Source organism: Bubalus bubalis, chromosome 2 (genome assembly GCF_019923935.1).
Source record: "Bubalus bubalis isolate 160015118507 breed Murrah chromosome 2, NDDB_SH_1, whole genome shotgun sequence".
Taxonomy (NCBI): Eukaryota; Metazoa; Chordata; class Mammalia; order Artiodactyla; family Bovidae; genus Bubalus; species Bubalus bubalis.
Window position 1 is genome coordinate 170,122,855 of NC_059158.1, and position 21,211 is coordinate 170,144,065.

Genomic DNA, 21,211 nt, shown 5'->3' on the forward strand with positions numbered 1-21,211 from the left:
ATTAAATATACCACATAAACCCACAAACACAGCAAGCATGCACACTCTGTCTCATATCACCTATAAATCAGTCACAAAAAACATCTACTCTAAATTGAAAGGAATTGTTATGTTAATAGATAAAATAATAAGTTCTCCAATTCTTTAAGGGGGAATGAACCTTGTAGATGACACCACCCTTATAGAAGAAAGTGAAGAGGAACTAAAAAGCCTCTTGATGGCAGTGAAAGAGGAGAGTGAAAAAGTTGGCTTAAAGCTCAACATTCAGAAAACAAAGATCACGGCATCTGGTCCCATCACTTCATGGGAAATAGATGGGGAAACAGTGGAAACAGTGGCAGACTTTATTTTTTTGGGCTCCAAAATCACTGCAGATGGTGACTGCAGCCATGAAATTAAAAGACGCTTACTCCTTGGAAGAAAAGTTATGACCAACCTAGATAGCATACTGAAAAGCAGAGACAATACTTTGCCAACAAAGGTCCGTCTAGTCAAGGCTATGGTTTTTCCTGTGGTCATGTATGGATGTGAGAGTTGGACTGTGAAGAAAGCTGAGCGCCGAAGAATTGATGCTTTTGAACTGTGGTGTTGGAGAAGACTCTTGAGAGTCCCTTGGACTGCAAGGAGATCCAACCAGTCCATTCTAAAGGAGATCAGCCCTGGGTGTTCTTTGGAAGGAATGATGCTAAAGCTGAAACTCTAGTACTTTGGCCACCTCATGCGAAGAGTTGACTCATTGGAAAAGACTCTGATGCTGGGAAGGATTGGGGGCAGGAGGAAAAGGGGACAACAGAGGATGAGATGGCTGGATGGCATCACCGACTTGATGGACATGAGTTTGAGTGAAGTCCGGGAGTTGGTGATGGACAGGGAGGCCTGGCATGCTGTGATTCAGAGGGTTGCAAAGAGTTGGACATGACTGAGCGACTAAACTGACCCTTGTAAGACCACATTTGAGAACTGCTGGAAATAGATTCCTCACCAAAATGACTGTTTATGGTCATACAAGTGTATGGTGATTGATGAATATATATTTGTAATATTCAACTGTTATGAAAGACAGATCTGGTCAACTCACTAATAATAGCATGAGCTGACTTGCAAAGGTCCACTAAGTACTCAAATCTAATCAATAACCAGCAAATTAAGAAGAACTAGATTTTGTTAATGTTTCGGTCCAGATTTAACAGCTTCTTTATTTAACTAAAAGCTGCAGTTTAAAAGAGATAGTATTGCTACATGGTAACCTAGTTCTTTATCACTGTTTATTTTTAAATGAACAAAAACAAACATGGAAGTTAATTCAGGTCATAAAAGACAGCTATTGAAGAAATCAATAACTTGAGCATGCATATAAACATAGGTGAATGTCAGAATACAAAGGATAATATCATTTTCATGAAATGTTAAAAAAATATTAATATGCAAGCCTGTGGGATGGCACAGGTAGGCTTGAGAGCCAGCTTCTGTTAGCATGAGGTCTGCACAGGAAGAGAGACTGCTCTATCCTTCACTACTCTCTGCTAGAGCAGAGCCAGCCAACAAGCATAACGAAGAACAAGCAGAACGAAGACTGTATCATCCTGTATTTGACTGGCTCTCCACTCAGCTCTCTCCATAATCTGATAATGTGATCAAATGAGACAATCTGATACTCCAATTCCTGTTCCATTTTTTTCAACTTTACTAGATGTGCAAACAAAGACTTAAATGATATTTATTTTAACTTACAATGTAATATATGCTATGAATATATTCATGTCTATGTTAATCTTCTCATGATTTTATTTTTAATTTTAATCTTAAATTATAATCAATTTCTTTAATCTTGCATTGTGAATATTACCAAGCCACTACTTAAAAGACTTATCATGCTCAAGGGCCTACACACTTACTAATGGCAATTTCTCTACTTGTTTTCACATTAAAAAGCCTAAGGGATTAAGATGTTAAAAAATTCTAAACATCAACTCATAACTGTGTTGAAAATCATAAGATTTTTTTCACTCGTTTTTCTGTTGCTGAGTACTGTTGTTTTGTTTCTCCTATTTCTATTTAACATAACCCCCTTTTTTAAGCTGGAGAGTCCATTTGGTCTTCTTCTGGCTGGACTGCATGGCCATGCACACAACTATCAAGCAGAAGTATTGACTGCCTACAAAGACAACCCACAAGTGAGCTGTTTTGTTATTGTCCCATGAATCATGAAAAAAAAGCATGTGAGTTTTGGCATAGTAAGTCAAGTTACCACCTAAAGGGGTAACCACTTAAAACGGAAAACCACGTGGGTCATTTAGGTAGCAAAGATAAGGTAACTATTCACAAAGAGATGGTTTAGAAATTTTAGTCATTCATCATTAAGTCACGCACAATCTCTATAGGTCTGAAATAAAAGGATAAGCCACACTCTACTCTTAGTTCTATTATATTCTAAAGTTCCTAATGACAATGATCATGCTTTTATAAAAATAAGAGCAGCATTCAGGGCATGAGTGGGATAAAATGAGGGGAAAATTCTCTTACCAAAGCTGGAACCACACTCTTGACAGGAAACCCTCCCAGCGTCTCCTCATTCCCCATGACCAGTAACTGACACATCTCAATAACGGCCTGGAGCTGCTGGCTTTCATCGCTTGCTTGTAGTCCTTGCAGAAGCTGCTGGGCCTTAGAACCTGCACACAGAAATAAAATCACTACTTTTAAACCTTTAAGAAAATTATTAGTAGGTGTTAAGTGTAACTTTACACAGTCAGCTGGCTTCTTTTCTTCTTTGGATCCCAACTAAAGAGGGATTTTACTCTGCCTTAAAGCAATGTCACAGTTATTTATACTCTCCTCTTTTAATCTTTTTAAATGAGAGATGTTGATTGATTTTAACAGATGCAACAAAAAGTAATATCCCTAAGACTAACATGGACTGACTACACTTAGCATGTATGTACTGAGTTGCTCAGTTGTATCCAACTTTCTGCAACCCCATGGACTGCAGTCTGCCAGGGTCTTCTCTCCATGGGGATTCTCCAGGCAAGAATACTGGAGTGGGTTGCCATGCCCTCTTCCAGGGGATCTTTCCAACCCAGGGATCAAACCCAGGTCTCCCACATTGCAGGCAGACTCTTTACCGACTGAGCCACCAGGGAAGCCCAAGAATACTGGAGTGGGTAGCCTATCCCAGGAATTGAACCGGGTCTCTTGTATCGCAGGCAGATTCTTTATCAGCTGAGCTACCTGCTTTTTAAAAATATGTATTATCTAATGAGCAAAAAGTCTCTTCTGCCGTAATAAAAACCTGGTAAACAATGATGCCCAGGCATCAAAGGAAATGTTATATACCTCTAAACACCTCCATCAGAATAAATGGAATGCAAGTAACAGTGAAAGCATAGAAATAAAGACAAACAGAACAATAATGCATGTAACAAAAGGGAATGCCAAGAATGATTTCCCAAAACATCAAAAGATGGGCCTTTTCACCTCCTCTCACTTCATGTGCATATGCTGCTATCACAGTGCTTCAGAGAACTTCTACTTTTAAGGTTTAATTCCATCCTCAAAACATTTGAAAAATGCTAAGACTCAACTACCACAATAAATAAGTTATCAATAAACTAAGTCAAAAATAAAGTCTACAAATGTGTTTCAAATTTTCCTGGACACCCTCCTTCTTGTAACCATTATTAACTCCATTAAAACTTACAAATGTAAACCTGATGTTATTCAAACCCTTTCATTCTCAAGACCTTTTCCAATTGCTCCTTGTGTATTGGATTTTTCCCACTTACTACTGAAATGAAAAAATCCACTTACTACTGAAATGCTTAGAAATGATACACATTTGGAAACTGTCAATGAATGCAGAATTCACATGAACAGCAATTTTTTTTTTTTTTTTTCCAATTAAACAGGAATGATCTTCTTGGAGGGCAAACACCTTTCAAAGGGATGCACAATAATCCTCACAAAGTCTGTTTTCTCTATTATTTAAGGCTGTGGCTAATGAACTGCAAAATATCACTAACTCCTTTCATCATAATTAAGAGTCCATCCAGAAATATACTACAAGAAATTCCAGTTCAAAGGAACAGCATCTTTAAAATTCTTCAAACTAAATTATATCAGTTCCACTTAGGGCAGGCTTATCATTTTTGTGTTGAAGTAACGTGAGAGAAAAAAAAAATTAAGGGAAAATAACTGTGAAAACAAAAGAATCCTTAGCTGCTTCTGGATTTGTTTTTAAAGAATGAAATCATTCAAAGTATACCCTAAAAACCACAACCTAAAATAGGAAAAATTAACACAAGCAATGGTATGTCTTATAAATATTGAGGCTGGCAGTTCTAAGCATATGGATCATTTCAGCATGATCAAAGTAATCATTAAAAAAAAAAAAATTGTCATAATGTCACTGGTCTTTTGGGATGGTTGTAAAAAGACCTTGTCCCAAACTGAAAGCAACAACAGAAAGTCAATGCCATTATTTTCCTTTGCTATATGAAGAGAAATAACCTCAAACAGATGAGTGAATTTTGGTTCTAAGGATTATTTTATACAAAATTACTGAGAATCCCTCCCCAGTCCCCAAAGCACTCTTCTGTACATGATTTATATCTACTGTTATTTATAAAATGTGTCGGGAATTAAAAGACAAAAAATTTTAAGTACTTGAATAATTCATTATATTAATATAAACAAACTTTTTGTGGAAAAGACCATATTTTTCCAAAACAAAAAAAATATAGTAGCACTATTTTGCTGTTGTTGCAAATCATTTAAATGTCAAGCTTAATAAAACAGCTGTACAGTCACTTTCACTTCCACTCTCAACCTATGATACAAGGTTATCTGAGATGAAGTGTAAGAAAAAGAAAAAGGACCCTACTTTGTCACGAAGATTATTTAAAAGACATGTACCTATTTAACATTGCAGAATAACATGACTGCCAGTCATATGGTATCTCTGCCTTGATTCTTATTAAGGTACCAGCAGTTTTACACCCACCACAGCTTTTACACTTTTAGTTCAAACAAGAGAAAAGGAAAAACCTTACTAATTACCATCAGCCTTGGCCTTATGAATTCAATGTAAGGATCTCAGGCACGACCGAGGAACTCACAAACCACACTTTGAAAAAAACCTCACTATCAAAGGCTGCCAAGAGGAGCAACCCCACGTCGAAGGAGCACTGGCTGCGCAGGTCCAGGAGGGCCAAGAGGAGCTACTCCACGTTCAAGGTCAGGAGGGGCGGCCAGTGAGGAAATACCCCTCATCCAACGTAAGGAGCAGTGGCTGCACTTTGCTGGAGCAGCCGTGAAGAGATACCCCACGTCCAAGGTAAGAGAAACCCAAGTAAGACGGTAGGTGTTATGAGAGGGCATCAGAGGGCAGACACACTGAAACTATAATCACAGAAAACTATCTAATCACACTAGGACCACAGCCTTGTCTAACGCAATGAAACTAAGCCACGCCGTGTGGAGCCACCCAAGATGGGAAGGTCATGGTGGAGAGGTCTGACAGAATGTGGTCCACTGGAGAAGGGAATGACAAACCACTTCAGTATTCTTGCCTTGGGAACTGGGAACCCCATGAACAGTATGAAAAGGCAAAATGATAGGATACTTAAAGAGAAACTCCCCAGGTCAGTAGGGGCCCAATATGCTACTAGAGATCAGTGGAGAAATAACTCCAGAAAGAATGAAGGGATGGAGCCAAAACAAAAACAATACCCAGTTGTGGATATGACTGGTGACAAAAGCAAGGTCCGATGCTGTAAAGAACAATATTGCACAGGAACCTGGAATGTCAGGTCCATGAATCAAGGCAAATTGGAAGTGGTCAAACAGGAGATGGCAAGAGTGAACATCGACATTCTAGGAATCAGCAAACTAAAATGGGACTGGAATGGGTGAATTTAACTCAGATGACCATTATATCTACTACTGCGGGCAGGAATCCCTCAAAAGAAATGGAGTAGCCATCATGGTTAACAAGAGAGTCCGAAATGCAGTACTTGGATGCAATCTCAAAAACCACAGAATGATCTCTGTTAGTTTCCAAGGCAAACCATTCAATATCACAGTAATCCAAGTCTATGCCCCAACCAGTTAACGCTGAAGAAGCTGAAGTTGAACGGTTCTATGAAGACCTACAAAACCTTTTAGAACTAACACCCAAAAAAGATGTCCTTTTCATTATAGGGGACTGGAACGCAAAAGTAGGAAGTCAAGAAACACCTGGTGTAACAGGAAAATTTGGCCTTGGAATATGGAATGAAGCAGGGCAAAGACTAATAGAGTTTTGCCAAGAGAATGCACTGGTCATAGCAAACACCCTCTTCCAACAACACAAGAGAAGACTCTACACATGGACATCACCAGATGGTCAACACCAAAATCAGACTGATTATATTCTTTGCAGCCAAAGATGGAGAAGCTATATACAGCCAGCAAAAACAAGACCAGGAGCTGACTGTGGCTCAGACCATGAACTCCTTACTGCCAAATTTAGACTTAAGTTGAAGAAAGTAGGGAAAACCACTAGATCATTCAGGTATGATGTAAATCAAATCCCTTATGATTATACAGCAGAAGTGAGAAATAGATTTAAGGGACTAGATCTGATCGATAGAGTGCCTGATGAACTATGGACAGAGGTTCGTGACACTGTACAGGAGACAGGGATCAAGACCATCCCCATGGAAAAGAAATGCAAAAAAGCAAAATGGTTGTCTGGGGAGGCCTTGCAAAAAGCTGAGAAAAGAAGAGAAGCGAAAATCAAAGGAGAAAAGGACAGATATAAGCATCTGAATGTAGAGTTCCAAAGAATAGCAAGAAGAGATAAGAAAGCCTTCCTCAGCAATCAATGCAAAGAAATAGAGGAAAACAACAGAATGGGAAAGACTCGAGATCTCTTTAAGAAAATTAGAGATACCAAGGGAACATTTCATGCCAAGATGGGCTCGATAAAGGACAGAAATGGCATGGACCTAACAGAAGCAGAAGATACTAAGAAGAGGTGGCAAGAATACACAGAACTGTACAAAAAAGATCTTCACGACCCAGATAATCACAATGCTGTGATCACTGACCTAGAGCCCAACATCCTGGAATATGAAGTCAAGTGGGCCTTAGAAAGCATCACTACGAACAAAGCTAGTGGAGGTGATGGAAATCCAGTGGAGCTATTTCAAATCCTGAAAGACAATGCTGTCAAAGTGCTGCACTCAACATGCCAGTAAATTTGGAAAGCTCAGCAGTGGCCACAAGACTGGAAAAGGTCAGTGTTCATTCCAATCCCAAAGAAAGGCAATGCCAAAGAATGCTCAAACTACCACACAATTCCACTCATCTCACACACTGGTAAAGTAATGCTCAAAATTCTCCAAGCCAGGCATCAGCAATACATGAACTGTGAACTTCCAGATGTTCAAGCTGGTTTCAGAAAGGCAGAGGAACCAGAGATAAAATTCCCAACATCTGCTGGATCATCAAAAATGCAAGAGAGCTCCAGAAAAATATCTATTTCTGCTTTATTGACTATGCCAAAGCCTTTGACTGTGTGGATCACAATAAACTGTGGACAATTCTGAAAGAGATGGGAATACCAGACCTGCCTCTTGAGAAACCTATATGCAGGTCAGGAAGCAACAATTAGAACTGGACATGGAACAACAGACTGGTTCCAAATAGGAAAAGGAGTACGTCAAGGCTGTATATTGTCACCCTGATTATTTAACTTATTTGCAGAGTACATCATGAGAAACGCTGGGCTGGAAGAAGCACAAGCTGGAATCAAGATTGCCAGGAGAAATATCAATAACCTCAGATATGCAGATGACACCACCCTTATGGCAGAAAGTGAAGAGGAACTAAAAAGCCTCTTGAGGAAAGTGAAAGAGGAGAGTGAAAAAGCTGGCTTAAAGCTCAACATTCAGAAAACGAAGATCATGGCATCTGATCATTTCCCATCACTTCATGAGAAATAGATGGGGAAACGGTGGCAGACTTTATTTTTGGGGGCTCCAAAATCACTGCAGATGGTGACTGCAGCCATGAAATTAAAAGACGCTTACTTCTTGGAAGAAAAGTTATGACCAACCTAGATAGCATATTCACTAACAGAGACATTACTTTGCCAACAAAGGTCCGTCTAGTCAAGGCTATGGTTTTTCCAGTGATCATGTACGGATATGAGAGTTGGACTGTGAAGAAAGCTGAGCACCAAAGAATTGATGCTTTTGAACTGTGGTGTTGGAGAAGACTCTTGAGAGTCCCTTGGACTGCAAGAATATCCAACTAGTCCATTCTAAAGGAGATCAGTCCTGGGTGTTCTTTGGAAGGACTGATGCTAAAGCTGAAACTCCAATACCTTGGCCACCTCATGCGAAGAGTTGACTCATTGGAAAAGACTCTGATGCTGGGAGGGATTGGGGGCAGGAGGAGAAGGGGACGACAGAGGATGAGATGGCTGGAAGGCATTGCCAAATCGATGGACATGAGTTTGAGTGAACTCCGGGAGTTGGTGATGGATAGGGAGGCCTGGCGTGCTGCAGTTCATGGGGTTGCAAAGAGTCGGACACGACTGGGCTACTGAACTGAACTGATCCAAGATTACGGGTCAGAAGGCAAACATTTTTTTATAAAGAGCCAAGACAGTAAATGTTTTGGGCTTTATAAGCCACAGGGTCACTGTTGCCACTACTCGATCCTGGCACTGTGGCATGAAAACAGACACAGGCAATAAGCCGAACATGGCTATATGCCAACCAAATTTTATTTATACACACTGAAATTTGAATTTAATTTTCATGTAACAAAATATACTTCTTTAAAACTTTTTCAGCCATTTAAAAATCATTTTTAGTTCATAGGCTATATCAAAACAAGCAGGAGGCTGACGTGGCCCATGGGCAGGAGTTTACTGACTGCTGATACTGAAGAAACATAAGTCCCAGCATTTAGAGAGTCACAGGAGGCTGGTGTGTTCAAGTGTGAATTGGCCCCACTGGACATCTGCTAAGTTCTGCGGCCATGAGGAGGACCATGGATTGAGTCAGAGGTTCTGCTAAGACAATGCAAACACCTGCAGTCTCAGGGTACTCAGGACAAAATCCCCACAGAGGGAGGAGGCCTGACTCAAACACACATAGCCAGTGCCCCCATCCTCAAGATATCTGCAACATTTTCAAACTGCATAATGAATATAAAGTCTAAGTAGATGGGAGATGTGCATGATTCTCAACCGCACAAACCCTGGGAGAGGGAATTTCCTGGAGGTTCAGTGGATAGGACTCAGCTTTCAGTGTGGGTTCAATCCCTGGTCAGGAAACTAAGATCCCACAAGGTGCATGGTATGAAAAATTCAAAAAAGAAAATAGGAACCCCCCCCCCCCAACACCTCCGCAAAAACCCTGTGAGGCTCATTACAAACAGGGATAAGCCAGAGGTGAATTGAGCCATATATGAAACAAGCTACAGCCCTGACTGGAGCAAAGCGGTCAGCTTCTGACAGTGTTTAACACTGAAGAAGAGGAAACACTAATAGAAAATACCACTTGGGGTCTCTTCAGTTCACATAATCAATTACCAGATATGGCTGAGGAGTATGTGACTAACAATCAAAAGGGGGCAAAAGACAATAGAAGCAGACTAACACCAATAGTATGATGTGAGAGTTGGCCTGTGAAAAAGGTGAGCACTGAAGAATCGATGCTTTTGAACTGTGGTGTTGGAAAAGACTCCTTAGAGTCCCTTGGACTGCAAGGAGATCCAACCAGTCCATTCAATCCAACCAGTCCATTCTAAAGGAGATCAGCCCTGGGTGTTCTTTGGAAGGAATGATGCTAAAGCTGAAACTCCAATACTTTGGCCACCTCATGCAAAGAGTTGACTCATTGGAAAAGACTCTGATGCTGAGCGACTGAACTGAACTGAACTGAACAACAATAGAAACTATAAACTACGTATTCTGTAACTGTGATTGTGTTAGACACTCAGTCATGTCTGAGTCTTTGCAACCCCATGGACTGTAGCCCACCAGGCTCCTCTGTTCATGGAATTTTAGAGGCAATACTGGAGTGGGTTGTCATTCTCTTCTCCAGGGGATCCTCCCAACCCAGGGATCAAACCTGGGTCTCCCACATTGCAGGCAGATTCTTTACTGTCTGAGCCACCAGGGAAGGCTCCATAACTATAATTAATAAAATGCAAATTTAAGTAATGGAGGAAGTGATAGGTGAAGAGCTTGGGATCAACACGTATGCACTGCTGTATTTAAAACAGATAACCAAAAAAGTCCTACTATACATATACAGTGCAGGGAACTCTGCTTAATGACATGTGGCAGCCTGGATAGGAGGGGAGTTTAGGAGAGAACAGATACATGTATATATATGGATGGTTGAGTTGCTTTGGTGTCCACCTGAAACTATCACAACATAGTTAATTGGCTATACTCGAATACAAAATAAATAAAACAAATTGCAAGGATAAACAAAGATGGACAAAATGGAATGTAATGAATTTCAAAGAGAACTGGAATCTATTTTTAAAAATCAAATAACTGCCTAGAACTGGAAAACACACCTGAAATCTAATATTCATTGATGAATTTAACCAAAGATGGAAGAAGAAAACAGAAAAAAGAATTAGTGAATTTGAAATGTGGTCATTAGAAAGTTTTCAAACTAGGGATAAGGAAAAAAAAAAAAAATTCTGGGAAAAACAAAAACAGAGCTAGAGAGACCCAGTGGATGATGTGCAAAGTCTGAACGTGTACAATCCTGATACTCCCAGAGAAAATGAAGGCGAACACTTGAATAGACAATGAGATAAAAGAAACAATATATGAAGAGATAATGGCCAAAAATTTTCCAAAACTGATGAAAGGTATGAACTCACAGATTCAAAGGTTCAGTGAAACTCAAGCAAATTGAAAATGAAAGAAAATGTCACATGGGCCTAATATAGTCAAACTATTAAAAATTAATACAAAGTAAATCTTAAAAGAAGCCAGGGGAGAAAAGAATTGCCTTGAAAAGGTTATAGTAAGATTTTTAAACAGAAACTATGGAAACCAGAAGAGACATTACAAAGGGCTAACATGAGATTTTTACACCTGGGGAAAAGATCTTTTGAAACTTAAGGCACATCTAGGATTTCTCAAACAAAAGCAGAGAGAAATCACTACTAGCATTTATTCCAATGTAAGAAAAGTTCTTTAGGCTGAAGGGAAACAATCCAGATAGGAGAAAGGAACTGCAGGAAAGAAGAGTACTGGAAATGGTACATATATGTGGGCAAAAATAAAAGAAGATGGATGTTTTAAAACAAAAACTGCCCCATTGTCTTTCTAACACATGTGTAAGCAAAACAAAACAACAACAGAAAGGATGGCAAGAGAAGAAGTTAAACTGCTGCGAAGTGCTTACACTGTTTGGGATATGGTAACATTATTACTATAAAGTAGGCGATGTATAATAGCCCAAGGATATGCATTATAATCTCCAAAAGAGGCTGATTTATTTACATCTGCCAAAATGTTGTATGCCTAGACCCTTTATACCAAAATCCCCTTTCTAAAAATCTAGTCTAAAGATAAAAGGAAAAAATAGGAAAGCTGTATTTCACCATAACACAACCAAGACTGGAAGTCACCCAAATGTGCAACACGGGACTGGCTAAGAAACTGTACATCCACACACTGCAGCATTATGACAACTTTACAAAAAGCATGGGAGACCCTCCCCTCCCTCTCTCCCCACCCCCTTCTCTCTGTGCATGATAAGGACAGCATCTATGAAGAGTGAACACCAAGATTTACTGTTAAAAGGAAAGCAAAGTTTACTACTCTTATCTAAGAAAGACAGTGTGTATGAAGTAGACAATATGGATACGTTTTTGTTTTCTTAAGTAAACAGCAAAAGGACAGGCCATAAAATTACAAAGGTTATTTGTGTGGGAGGAGGAAACAGGCTAAAGGGATAGTAAAAGATGTTAAGACTTTTAAAAATTTATAGATCTGACTTCAGGAACTGTGTAAATAACATGAATTATAAAAGCCAGATAACATTTTAAAGTCAATACCTAAAAATTATAAGCAAAATAAAGCAAAGGAGCCAAACCAACCTGGCAGCATGAACATAATTATTTCAAATGACTCTAAAATACAAAAAGCTGACCATAAAGTGAGATACAACCCAAGAACAAAAAAAAGATCTATTGCAAAATTAAAACTTTCTCAATGTGACTATTTTTGGTGTAAAGCTGAATTTTGTACTGTAGGATAAAGTAAATAAATGAAAGTGACATTCGCTCAGCCATGTCCAACTCTCTTTGCCCCCAGGGACTGTAGCCTGCTGGGTTCCTCTGTCCATGGAATTCTCCAGGCAAGAATACTAGAGTGGGTAGCCATTCCCTTTCTCCAGGGACCGAAGGCAGGTCTCCAACTTGGCAGGTACATCCTTTACCATCTGAGCCACCAGGGAAGTCCCAATAAATAAATAACTATTCCTGGGAACTGAAACTTTTGGTATGAAATACCCGATAAATAAAACCCCTGAAGACCTGAATATGAATAGGCATTATCAGTATGAACTCATAATTTTTATCTTAAAAGATTAAGTATAATCAAGTTTGTCCATTAAACAAGTCTAATAACAATGATCAATCCAGTAGCAAATACACCTACAGCCGAGACTGTGGGATCTAAATATCATTTCCTATAAAGAAAACCAGGGCTCTCTGAGGCAATACCTGATTTCAGGTGTGGGGTTGGAGTTATTAAGCTTGACTCACCAGAAAGCAAAGAGGGCTTCAAAAACTACTGCGATCACACCAAAAAGATCAAAGAGTGGAAAATTTAATCATCAATGAAAATCAGTGAAATGTCTAAAACACATTTCAACCTGCTTGACAATGATAATTAATAACAACAGCACTCTGAATGGAAAACTGTAAATAAAGGGTAGGAGATATTTTTCCTATGCCAACTATTCCCCTGGGTAACCAAATAGAAGGGAGAGATATTCTTTCTGTGGGCTTCCCAGGTGTCTTTGATAGTAAAGAATCTGCCTACAATGTGGGAGACCTGAGTTAGATCCCTGGGTCGGGAAGATCCCCTGGAAAAGGAAATGGCTACCTACTCCAGCAGTCTTGCCTGGAAAAGTCCTTGGACAGAGGAACCTGACGGGCTAAAGTCCACAGAGCCGCAAAGAATAGGGACATGACTCAGTATATATTTCAACAAAATTACTTCTTTTACTCCTAATAAATGGAGACTGATCATTAGATATGAAATACTTTCATTTGTAATCCCTGTTATCTAAGAACCGAGTTTTGACAGCTTAGGAGGTGATCTAACTTTGTATGCTTCCTAAATATGAGAAAAAACTACCACTTCGGCTTTCCCCATCAAAGAAAAATAAGAATCAAACTTGAACCTGAAAAAGTCTCTACACCCAACTACCAGTTCACAAGAAATTTACTTATTTATTCATTTACTTTTGCTTTTCCATTTGAGACAATGGAAAGCTCACTGACTGGCATCTATTAAGAAGGAATTACTGGTTTCTTTTTCAGATATAACAATAGTAATCTGGATGTATGTATGTGCCTATGTGTATGTGTGTTTTAAGGGGCATTATCTTGGCTTACATGCAGAGTACATCATGAGAAACACTGGGCTGGAAGAAGCACAAGCTGGAATCAAGACTGCCGGGAGAAATATCAATAACCTCAGATATGCAGACGACGCCACCCTCATGGCAGAAAGTGAAGAGGAACTAAAAAGCCTCTTGAGGAAAGTGAAAGAGGAGAGTGAAAAAGTTGGCTTAAAGCTCAACATTCAGAAAACGAAGATCATGGCATCTGGCCGCATCACTTCATGGGAAATAGATGGGGAAACAGTGTCAGACTTTATTTTTTTGGGCTCCAAAATCACTGCAGATGGTGACTGAAGCCATGAAATCAAAAGACGATTACTCTTTGGAAGGAAAGTTATGACCAACCTAGATAGCATATTCAAAAGCAGAGATATTACTTTGCCAACAAAGGTCTGTCTAGTCAAGGCTATGGTTTTTCCAGTGGTCATGTATGCATGTGAGAGTTGGACTGTGAAGAAGGCTGAGCACCGAAGAATTGATGCTTTTGAACTGTGGTGTTGGAGAAGACTCTTGAGAGTCCCTTGGACTGCAAGGAGATCCAACCAGTCCATCCTAAAGGAGATTAGTCCTGGGTGTTCTTTGGAAGGACTGATGCTGAGGCTGAAACTCCAATACTTTGGCCACCTGATGCGAAGAGCTGACTCACTGGAAAAGACCCTGATGCTGGGAAAGATTGAGGGCAGGAGGAGAACGGGATGACAGAGGATGAGATGGCTGGATGGCATCACCGACTCAATGGACATGAGTTTGAGTGAACTCTGGGAGTTGGTGATGGACAGGGAGGCCTGGTGTGCTGTGATTCATGGGGTCACAAAGAGTTGGACACCACTGAGCGACTGAACTGAACTGATCTTGAGCTACATGATGAAATGTTTATAGATAAAATTATAGAATGTCTAGGATTCATTTCAAATTAATGCAAGAAGAGAGATGTCGGCAAGTGTAAAGACAGATTGGCCATGAAGCAGGCACTGCTGAAGCTGAGTCGTGGGCATGGGTGTGTGTGACTGTTTTCTACTCTGGTTCTAGTGTATGCTGCTGCTACTGCTGCTACGTCGATTCAGTCGTGTCTGACTCTGTGCGACCCCATAGACGGCAGCCCACCAAGCTCCTCCATCCCTGGGATTCTCCAGGCAAGAACATTGGTATGGTTTGCCATTTCCTTCTCTAATGCGTGAAAATGAAAAGTGAAAGTGAAGTCGCTCAGTTGTGCCGGACTCTTAGCGACCCCATGGACTGCAGCCTACCAGGCTCCTCCGTCCATGGGATTTTCCAGGAAAGAGTACTGGAGTGGGTTGCCATGGCTTCCACGTGCAATGCTGCTGCTGCCAAGTCACTTCAGTCGTGTCCGACTCTGTGGGACCCCATGGACTGCAGCCTACCAGGATTCTCTGTCCATGGGATTCTCCAGGCAAGAACACTGGAGTGGGTTGCCATTTCCTTCTCCAATGCATGAAAGTGGAAAGTGAAGTCACTCAGTCGTGTCTGACTCTTAGCGACCCCATGGAGTGCAGCCTACCAGGCTCCTCCATCCATGGGATTTTCTGGGCAACAGTACTGGAGTGGGGTGCCATTGCCTTCTCCCCCACATGCAATAGTCAAGCCTTAATATGGAGTTCTGATGTTTAATGATAATATGCTTAGGTAGCCCTGCAACAATTTTTCTCTTCAGAAAAAAATTTCCCCCAAAATAAATGAAGTGGCAAAATAAATGAAATCAAATTTCTATTAAAACACACACACACACACACACACACATTAACTTATGGCAAAGTATAGATCTTAATATAACCAGAACACTGTCTAAAAATGTTAATATCCTTACTTTTATAGTTAGAAATTCAAATATATCCAGGTGAATAAGTTAAAAAAAAAAGTCTTGGGAGCGGGGAGAAGAATTAAGGGTATAAATGAAACAATGGCTGTGTGGACTGATAATTGTTGATGAGCTTATGGAAGTTATTATACCACTAATACTTTCAACTTTCCTGTGTTTCATCGTTTTCATAATAAAGATAAATCCTGATTATCCTTAGGATAAATCCCACATTTGCTGCTGGCCTGCAAAGGTCTAACATGACCTGCCAAGTACCTTTACCTCTGAGATTTCATCTTCTACCACTTTCCTTTCACCTTCCTATGCCCCTCCCGCAGTCTAATGAGTAGGCCAGACTTATTTCCATCTCTGGCCGTGCACTTCCTTCTTCCTTCAGATCCTCTGCAGATCTGGTTTTCTCACTTCGTTTTATTCAACACAAAATCTCCACACCTGAAAAGCTTTCTCTAACCACCCTATCACCGCACCAGCAATCTCCTTCCGTTCTCTGCATTGCTTTCCTTCACTGTAATGACACTACCTGAAATTTTACCATGTAATGATTGTCTTCTTTACTACAAGGGTCACACTCTAACAGGGAAGCTTCCATGTGGGAAACAACTCTGTTTATCATCCTATTCATGACTCTGAACAATCCCAGTGCCTCATATATGACACTGAATAAAAAAATCAATTTTCCAGGGCCCTCGAGAACTCTGCAGGAGAGTGTTTATTTGAGAGACGAGTAACAGGGCAGCAAAAGCAAAAGAAAATAAAAACAATAATACCAGCTGCTTCTTAAAACCCTCAAGTATTTGGTTGGTCAAAAAGTTCAAGTTTTTCCGGAAGATCAAGTTAAGATGCAAGTACATTAGAAATCTAGAAATCTAGCCTTCTACTCATATTAAGTCAACAACTTAAAAAAAGAGATGTGCAACAATCAACAAAGATTTACAGTATACACTGTGTGAGTATATGCTTAGTCGCTCAGTCATGTCTGACTCTTTGTGACCCCAGGGACTGTAGGCCGCCAGGCTTCTCAGTCCATGGGGATTCTCCAGGCAAGAATACTGGAGTGGGTTGTCATGCCCTCCTTCAGGGGATCTGCCCAACCCAAGGATCGAACCCAGGTCTCTCACACTGCAAGCGGATTTCTAACCAGTCTGAGCCACCAGGGAAGCTCACTACAGCCAATGTCTTATAGTAACCAATAGAAAATAATCTGAAAATAAATGTGTATATGTATAACTGAATCACCTTTGTTATGTACCTGAAACATAACTATACTTCAATAACATATATAAATAATGAAAAAAAAAAAGATTCAAGCACACATATATGAGCACATATACACACACTGCATTATTTTAAAAAAAAAAGAATATTTTATTGAAAATTGTATGAATATGTATTTTTAAGTTCAGAGCTAATAAACTTCGGTACACTTTAGAAGTTTTTGAAATTAAGACTGAAATCTGCAAATAGCCTACTGACTCTATGGAAACATTATAGGTAAGTAAAAAAGAATGTATATATGTATGTAAAAAAGAATGCATGTATAACTGAGTCAATTTGATGTACATCAGAAATTAACACAATACTATAAATCAATTATATTTCAATTTTAAAAAATGCTTAAATGTAAATTTTTTATTGCTTAAGGAAGCTAAAGGTAGTATTCTATACCAAACGGAATTTAATGGAATTTGTAATTATTCAAAATCATACTCCTAGTTACAAACTAAGACTTAAAGAGTCACTCTTATGTCTACCATATATGATAAGATTTCTGGGTTTAGTTACTGATTATTCTGCTGAGAAATCTTTCCTCTTGGGCTCATTGTATAATCAACTGCCTATTGGGTTAAATTTTATTATACCATAAAAAACACAAGAATCTATGCAAATCATGCAATCAGATGTTACAATAACCGAAGTCATCACCTGAGAGTCTTTACTCCTCTACAGCTCAAAAAAAGGGTCTTGCTGTTAACTCTGGATGGTTTTCCAGTGGCTCCAATTTAGTAATCAAACATAAAAGAATAGAAGAAAATCTTGAAGAGTTGGTATTATTTAAGGTAAGAATATGCACAAGCTCTATTTTTAAAAATAGGTTAAAGTTCATGAAAAGTTCCTATGTGAAAACTCTCCTATATGAATAGATAAACAGTTTAAGAACAGCAATCAACTAATAAAGAGTTTTGAGGAGAGGACAAATATACAAGTATTCACTTACTAGCTCCACTTCCAATTGTTCTATGGAAAAGCTGTGACATCCGAGGACCAAGAGGACCAAACAGGTGAGGGGGAAGACCCCTGGCCTCTAACAGAGCTAAGGAAAAGAGCAGAGTAGGAGAAACAGTTGAGTTGTTAATACAACTTACCTCATCTAGAAGCTTCCAAGAACTGATTCATCATATAATTCGTTAAAACAATTCTACTTTCAATTTTAAACTTTAAGAGAAGCTACATGATATATTATCATATGTGAAACAGATCGCCAGTCCAGGTTCAATGCATGAGACAGGGTGCTCAGGGCTGGTGCACTGGGGTGACCCTGAGGGACTGGATGGGGAGGGAGGTAGGAAGGGGGTGCAGGATGGGGAACACATGTACACCCATGGCTGATTCCTATCAATGTATGGCAAAAACCACTATAATATTGTAAAGTAATTAACCTCCAATAAAAATAAAATTTAAAAAAAAGAGAAGGTACAAGAAACTTTTCAAAACCACACTTATACTGTAAGTTACAACACCCATATGTGTCAACTCCAGGGCATCTTAAAGTTTTATGGAGATATTAAACATTAGTGCCAGCAGGGACCACGTAAATAGTCCAAGAAAAACCTAAAGTAAACATTTATTTTGAAGAAGTTATATGTTAAGCACATTTGCTCTATTTTTATTCTATTACCTAATCAGATATGATGAGATTCTCTAAAAACATAGGAAAAATAATTTTTATCAGATTCCAAAAATGAGAAAAACTGTTCATGAGAGTTTCAAGTCAAAAAGACTATCTGAAACTCATTCATTAATGTTTCTTGTAAGCCTCACATTGGGGACTGAGTGGATAAACAACTGAAGACAATAAAAATACATACCCATGCACTTATAAACAATGTATACATAATATGAAGCTGCTTTTAAAAAAGCACTTACAACATTATAATGCCTGGAATTTATGTATACACTCTACATTCATTTTGAAACAGCTGATCAAGAACACAAAAGAATACAGTAAAAAAAGCATCCTACCAGATGTGCTGTTATTAGGTACCAGAGAACAATATATGAAGCAACCCCTTTTCAGTATGATCCTTAACTGATTACTAGCTGCATATGTAACCATAATGAAGAAGAAAATTAACAACAAAAAATATACTACGTAAGATTTTATCCATCTAAATAGCAAAGATGAAGAAACAAATGGGTCATCTTCCAATTCCAAATCAGTAAATCAAGAGCTTTTTTTGGAGATATGGGTGGGCACTGCTAGATTATAGTTATATGAGCTTATTCAAATTAATTTCAACAAAGAACACAGTGACAGGCAGCCCATGACCATGGCTTTGTATAAGCTTGATAACGGTCTTTACCTTGTAACCGTCCCATCTCGGAGTCATCAGATTCGCTCTCCCCAGAGGTAGTCATGCCCACAGCCCCTGCAACAGAACTAGAGGCTGGGGGGTGGGGTGGGGTTGGGTGGAGAAGGTGAGGGTTAGGAGAAGAATATTTAAAACTCATTATGTCTGGTTTATCTTTAAAAAGAAAAATCAGAGTTTTACAGACAATACTACATTAAAGGCAAACATGTACACTGCACACCAGTGTTCTTCTAGACTTCATCATGTAGCTTTTATGGAAAAAAGATGGCTTGATGACAACAGAAACAAACATAACATACAAGCCTTGCATTTCACTCATATATGATTGTCACTGTTTCCTCCTGTCTTTGAAACTGCTCCTCAATTCAGTCTTATTCTGAACTCTATGAAAAGTCCATAAATATAACACTGCTAAAGCCACTGTGATATTTAATAAACAGGCAAATAATCACAAACATAACATAGGGAAAATGTTCCACAGGAATGTGTGCCTTCTTCAGTCTGCTCTATTTCTGGACTAGTCTTGAAACAATCATTTGCCATGTTTTCTTCCACTTCAAGAGTATGCAAAGATTATGCTTTCTTATTTTCAGGGCAAAACACTGAAGATACACATTACAACTAACAGAAGACCACAAAACACTTAATTAAATTTAAGTACAAAAGAGAAAGCAACCAATATGTCAAAACAAAGGAAAGAAGAAGTCAGATTCAGAAGGCTTCTACTACCCAAAATGCTAAACTGATCAATACTTCAGTCTAAGTAAACAGTGGTTGATTATATTACAAATCTGACCAAGAGATGAAAATATATTCCTGTAAAACTAGCAGTTTTACTGCCCCTTCCTCTCAGTGTCTGTTGAGTCCCAAAGCACTTTTTGTACAAACAATTCATCTATGTATGACCACATCATCCACAATACTTTACTATGTCCATGTGACAGATTAATGACAGAAGAACACAAGCCAAGACGAATAATTTTGTCATTATTGAAAGAGGCACATGGATCACCTATGTGAATATAACAAATTTTTCTGAAGAGATGCTAATATACCAGCCATCAACTCCATGTTTTCATGATACTTTTTTCACTCCTCATTTAAGTATCCTATCATTTCACTAGAATTTTTTTTTTAGCTTGTAAAAAAAAAAAAAGAAAAAAGTATGGTTTAGAACAGGAGTCAGCACACTGTGGTCCACAGGCCAAATCCAGTCTAGCACATCACTATGTAAATAAAATTTTGTTAAAATATACCCAAACTCATTAATTTACCTATTAACTGTGGCTACTTTTGTGCTACAACCACAGAGTGGTTCCAACAGAGCTTATATAAAGCTTAAAACATCATTATCTGGCCTTTACAGAAAATGCTGGCAACCCCCTGGATCAGAGTTACAGGCTAAGAAGAAATGGTAATATTAAAGAGTATCCGAGTTTAGTAAACTTCACACCTGTTGAAAACAAAAAAAATAAATAAATAAAACAAAAAAGGAAATAACCATGACTATACTTTGTAATTCTGCTCAAAGGTACTAACTAAATGCTAACTCCATGGAGAATGTGTCCATATGTTTCCTCCCAACCAAACAAAGAGGTATTACAAGAGGAAACCTAGGCTTTGTGTGTACTTGCTCCAGATCAGACAACGAACAACGGATATGAGATCTGAACCCAGGAAGTCTGACTTTACAAGCTGTACTCTTATTAACTATACACTATCAGCACCTTCAATATATTCTTCAGTACTAATTTTTAATTTATGTACACTGGCTTTTTCACATTATACAAAAACCATGTTAACAAATTCTGCTATTGGTTTCCAATTATTACTAAACTTAGCAAAGTGGCTCTTAAACTTGCCCTGAAACTTTTACAAACTGTGGAAATCAAATACAAAGTTGTGACAGACGAAATTGCTGTTATGTATTCTCTTCCCCTCAAAAAGCATACTCTGGAACCACATATTTTTTAAGAAAAAACATAAAAGTTCAGTAAGGTGATGTTGGAGGGTTTTATAAGAGGGTCTACTGGTTTTACTTTAAACCATTCTACAGATTTACAACTTATGATTTTAAAGGTTTAAGTTACTTCTTAAAAAGAGTATTCTAAGAATTTACATAA

The 21,211-nt window shown here is 38.8% G+C and overlaps 1 protein-coding gene across 22 annotated transcripts in view; it reads right to left on the reverse strand.

The window, feature by feature from the left end:
* TRIP12 (thyroid hormone receptor interactor 12) overlaps positions 1-21,211 on the reverse strand; it is a 151,407-nt gene that overhangs the window by 48,147 nt on the left and 82,049 nt on the right. For all 22 annotated transcript variants that reach the window (XM_006047088.4, XM_025278391.3, XM_025278400.3 and 19 more), the window contains 3 exons: positions 19,080-19,163; positions 17,714-17,809; positions 2,524-2,672 (listed from right to left, as the gene is read on the reverse strand). In XM_006047088.4, coding sequence (XP_006047150.1) covers positions 2,524-2,672; positions 17,714-17,809; positions 19,080-19,163 — 329 coding nt within the window. The remainder of the gene's footprint in view (positions 1-2,523; positions 2,673-17,713; positions 17,810-19,079; positions 19,164-21,211) is intronic.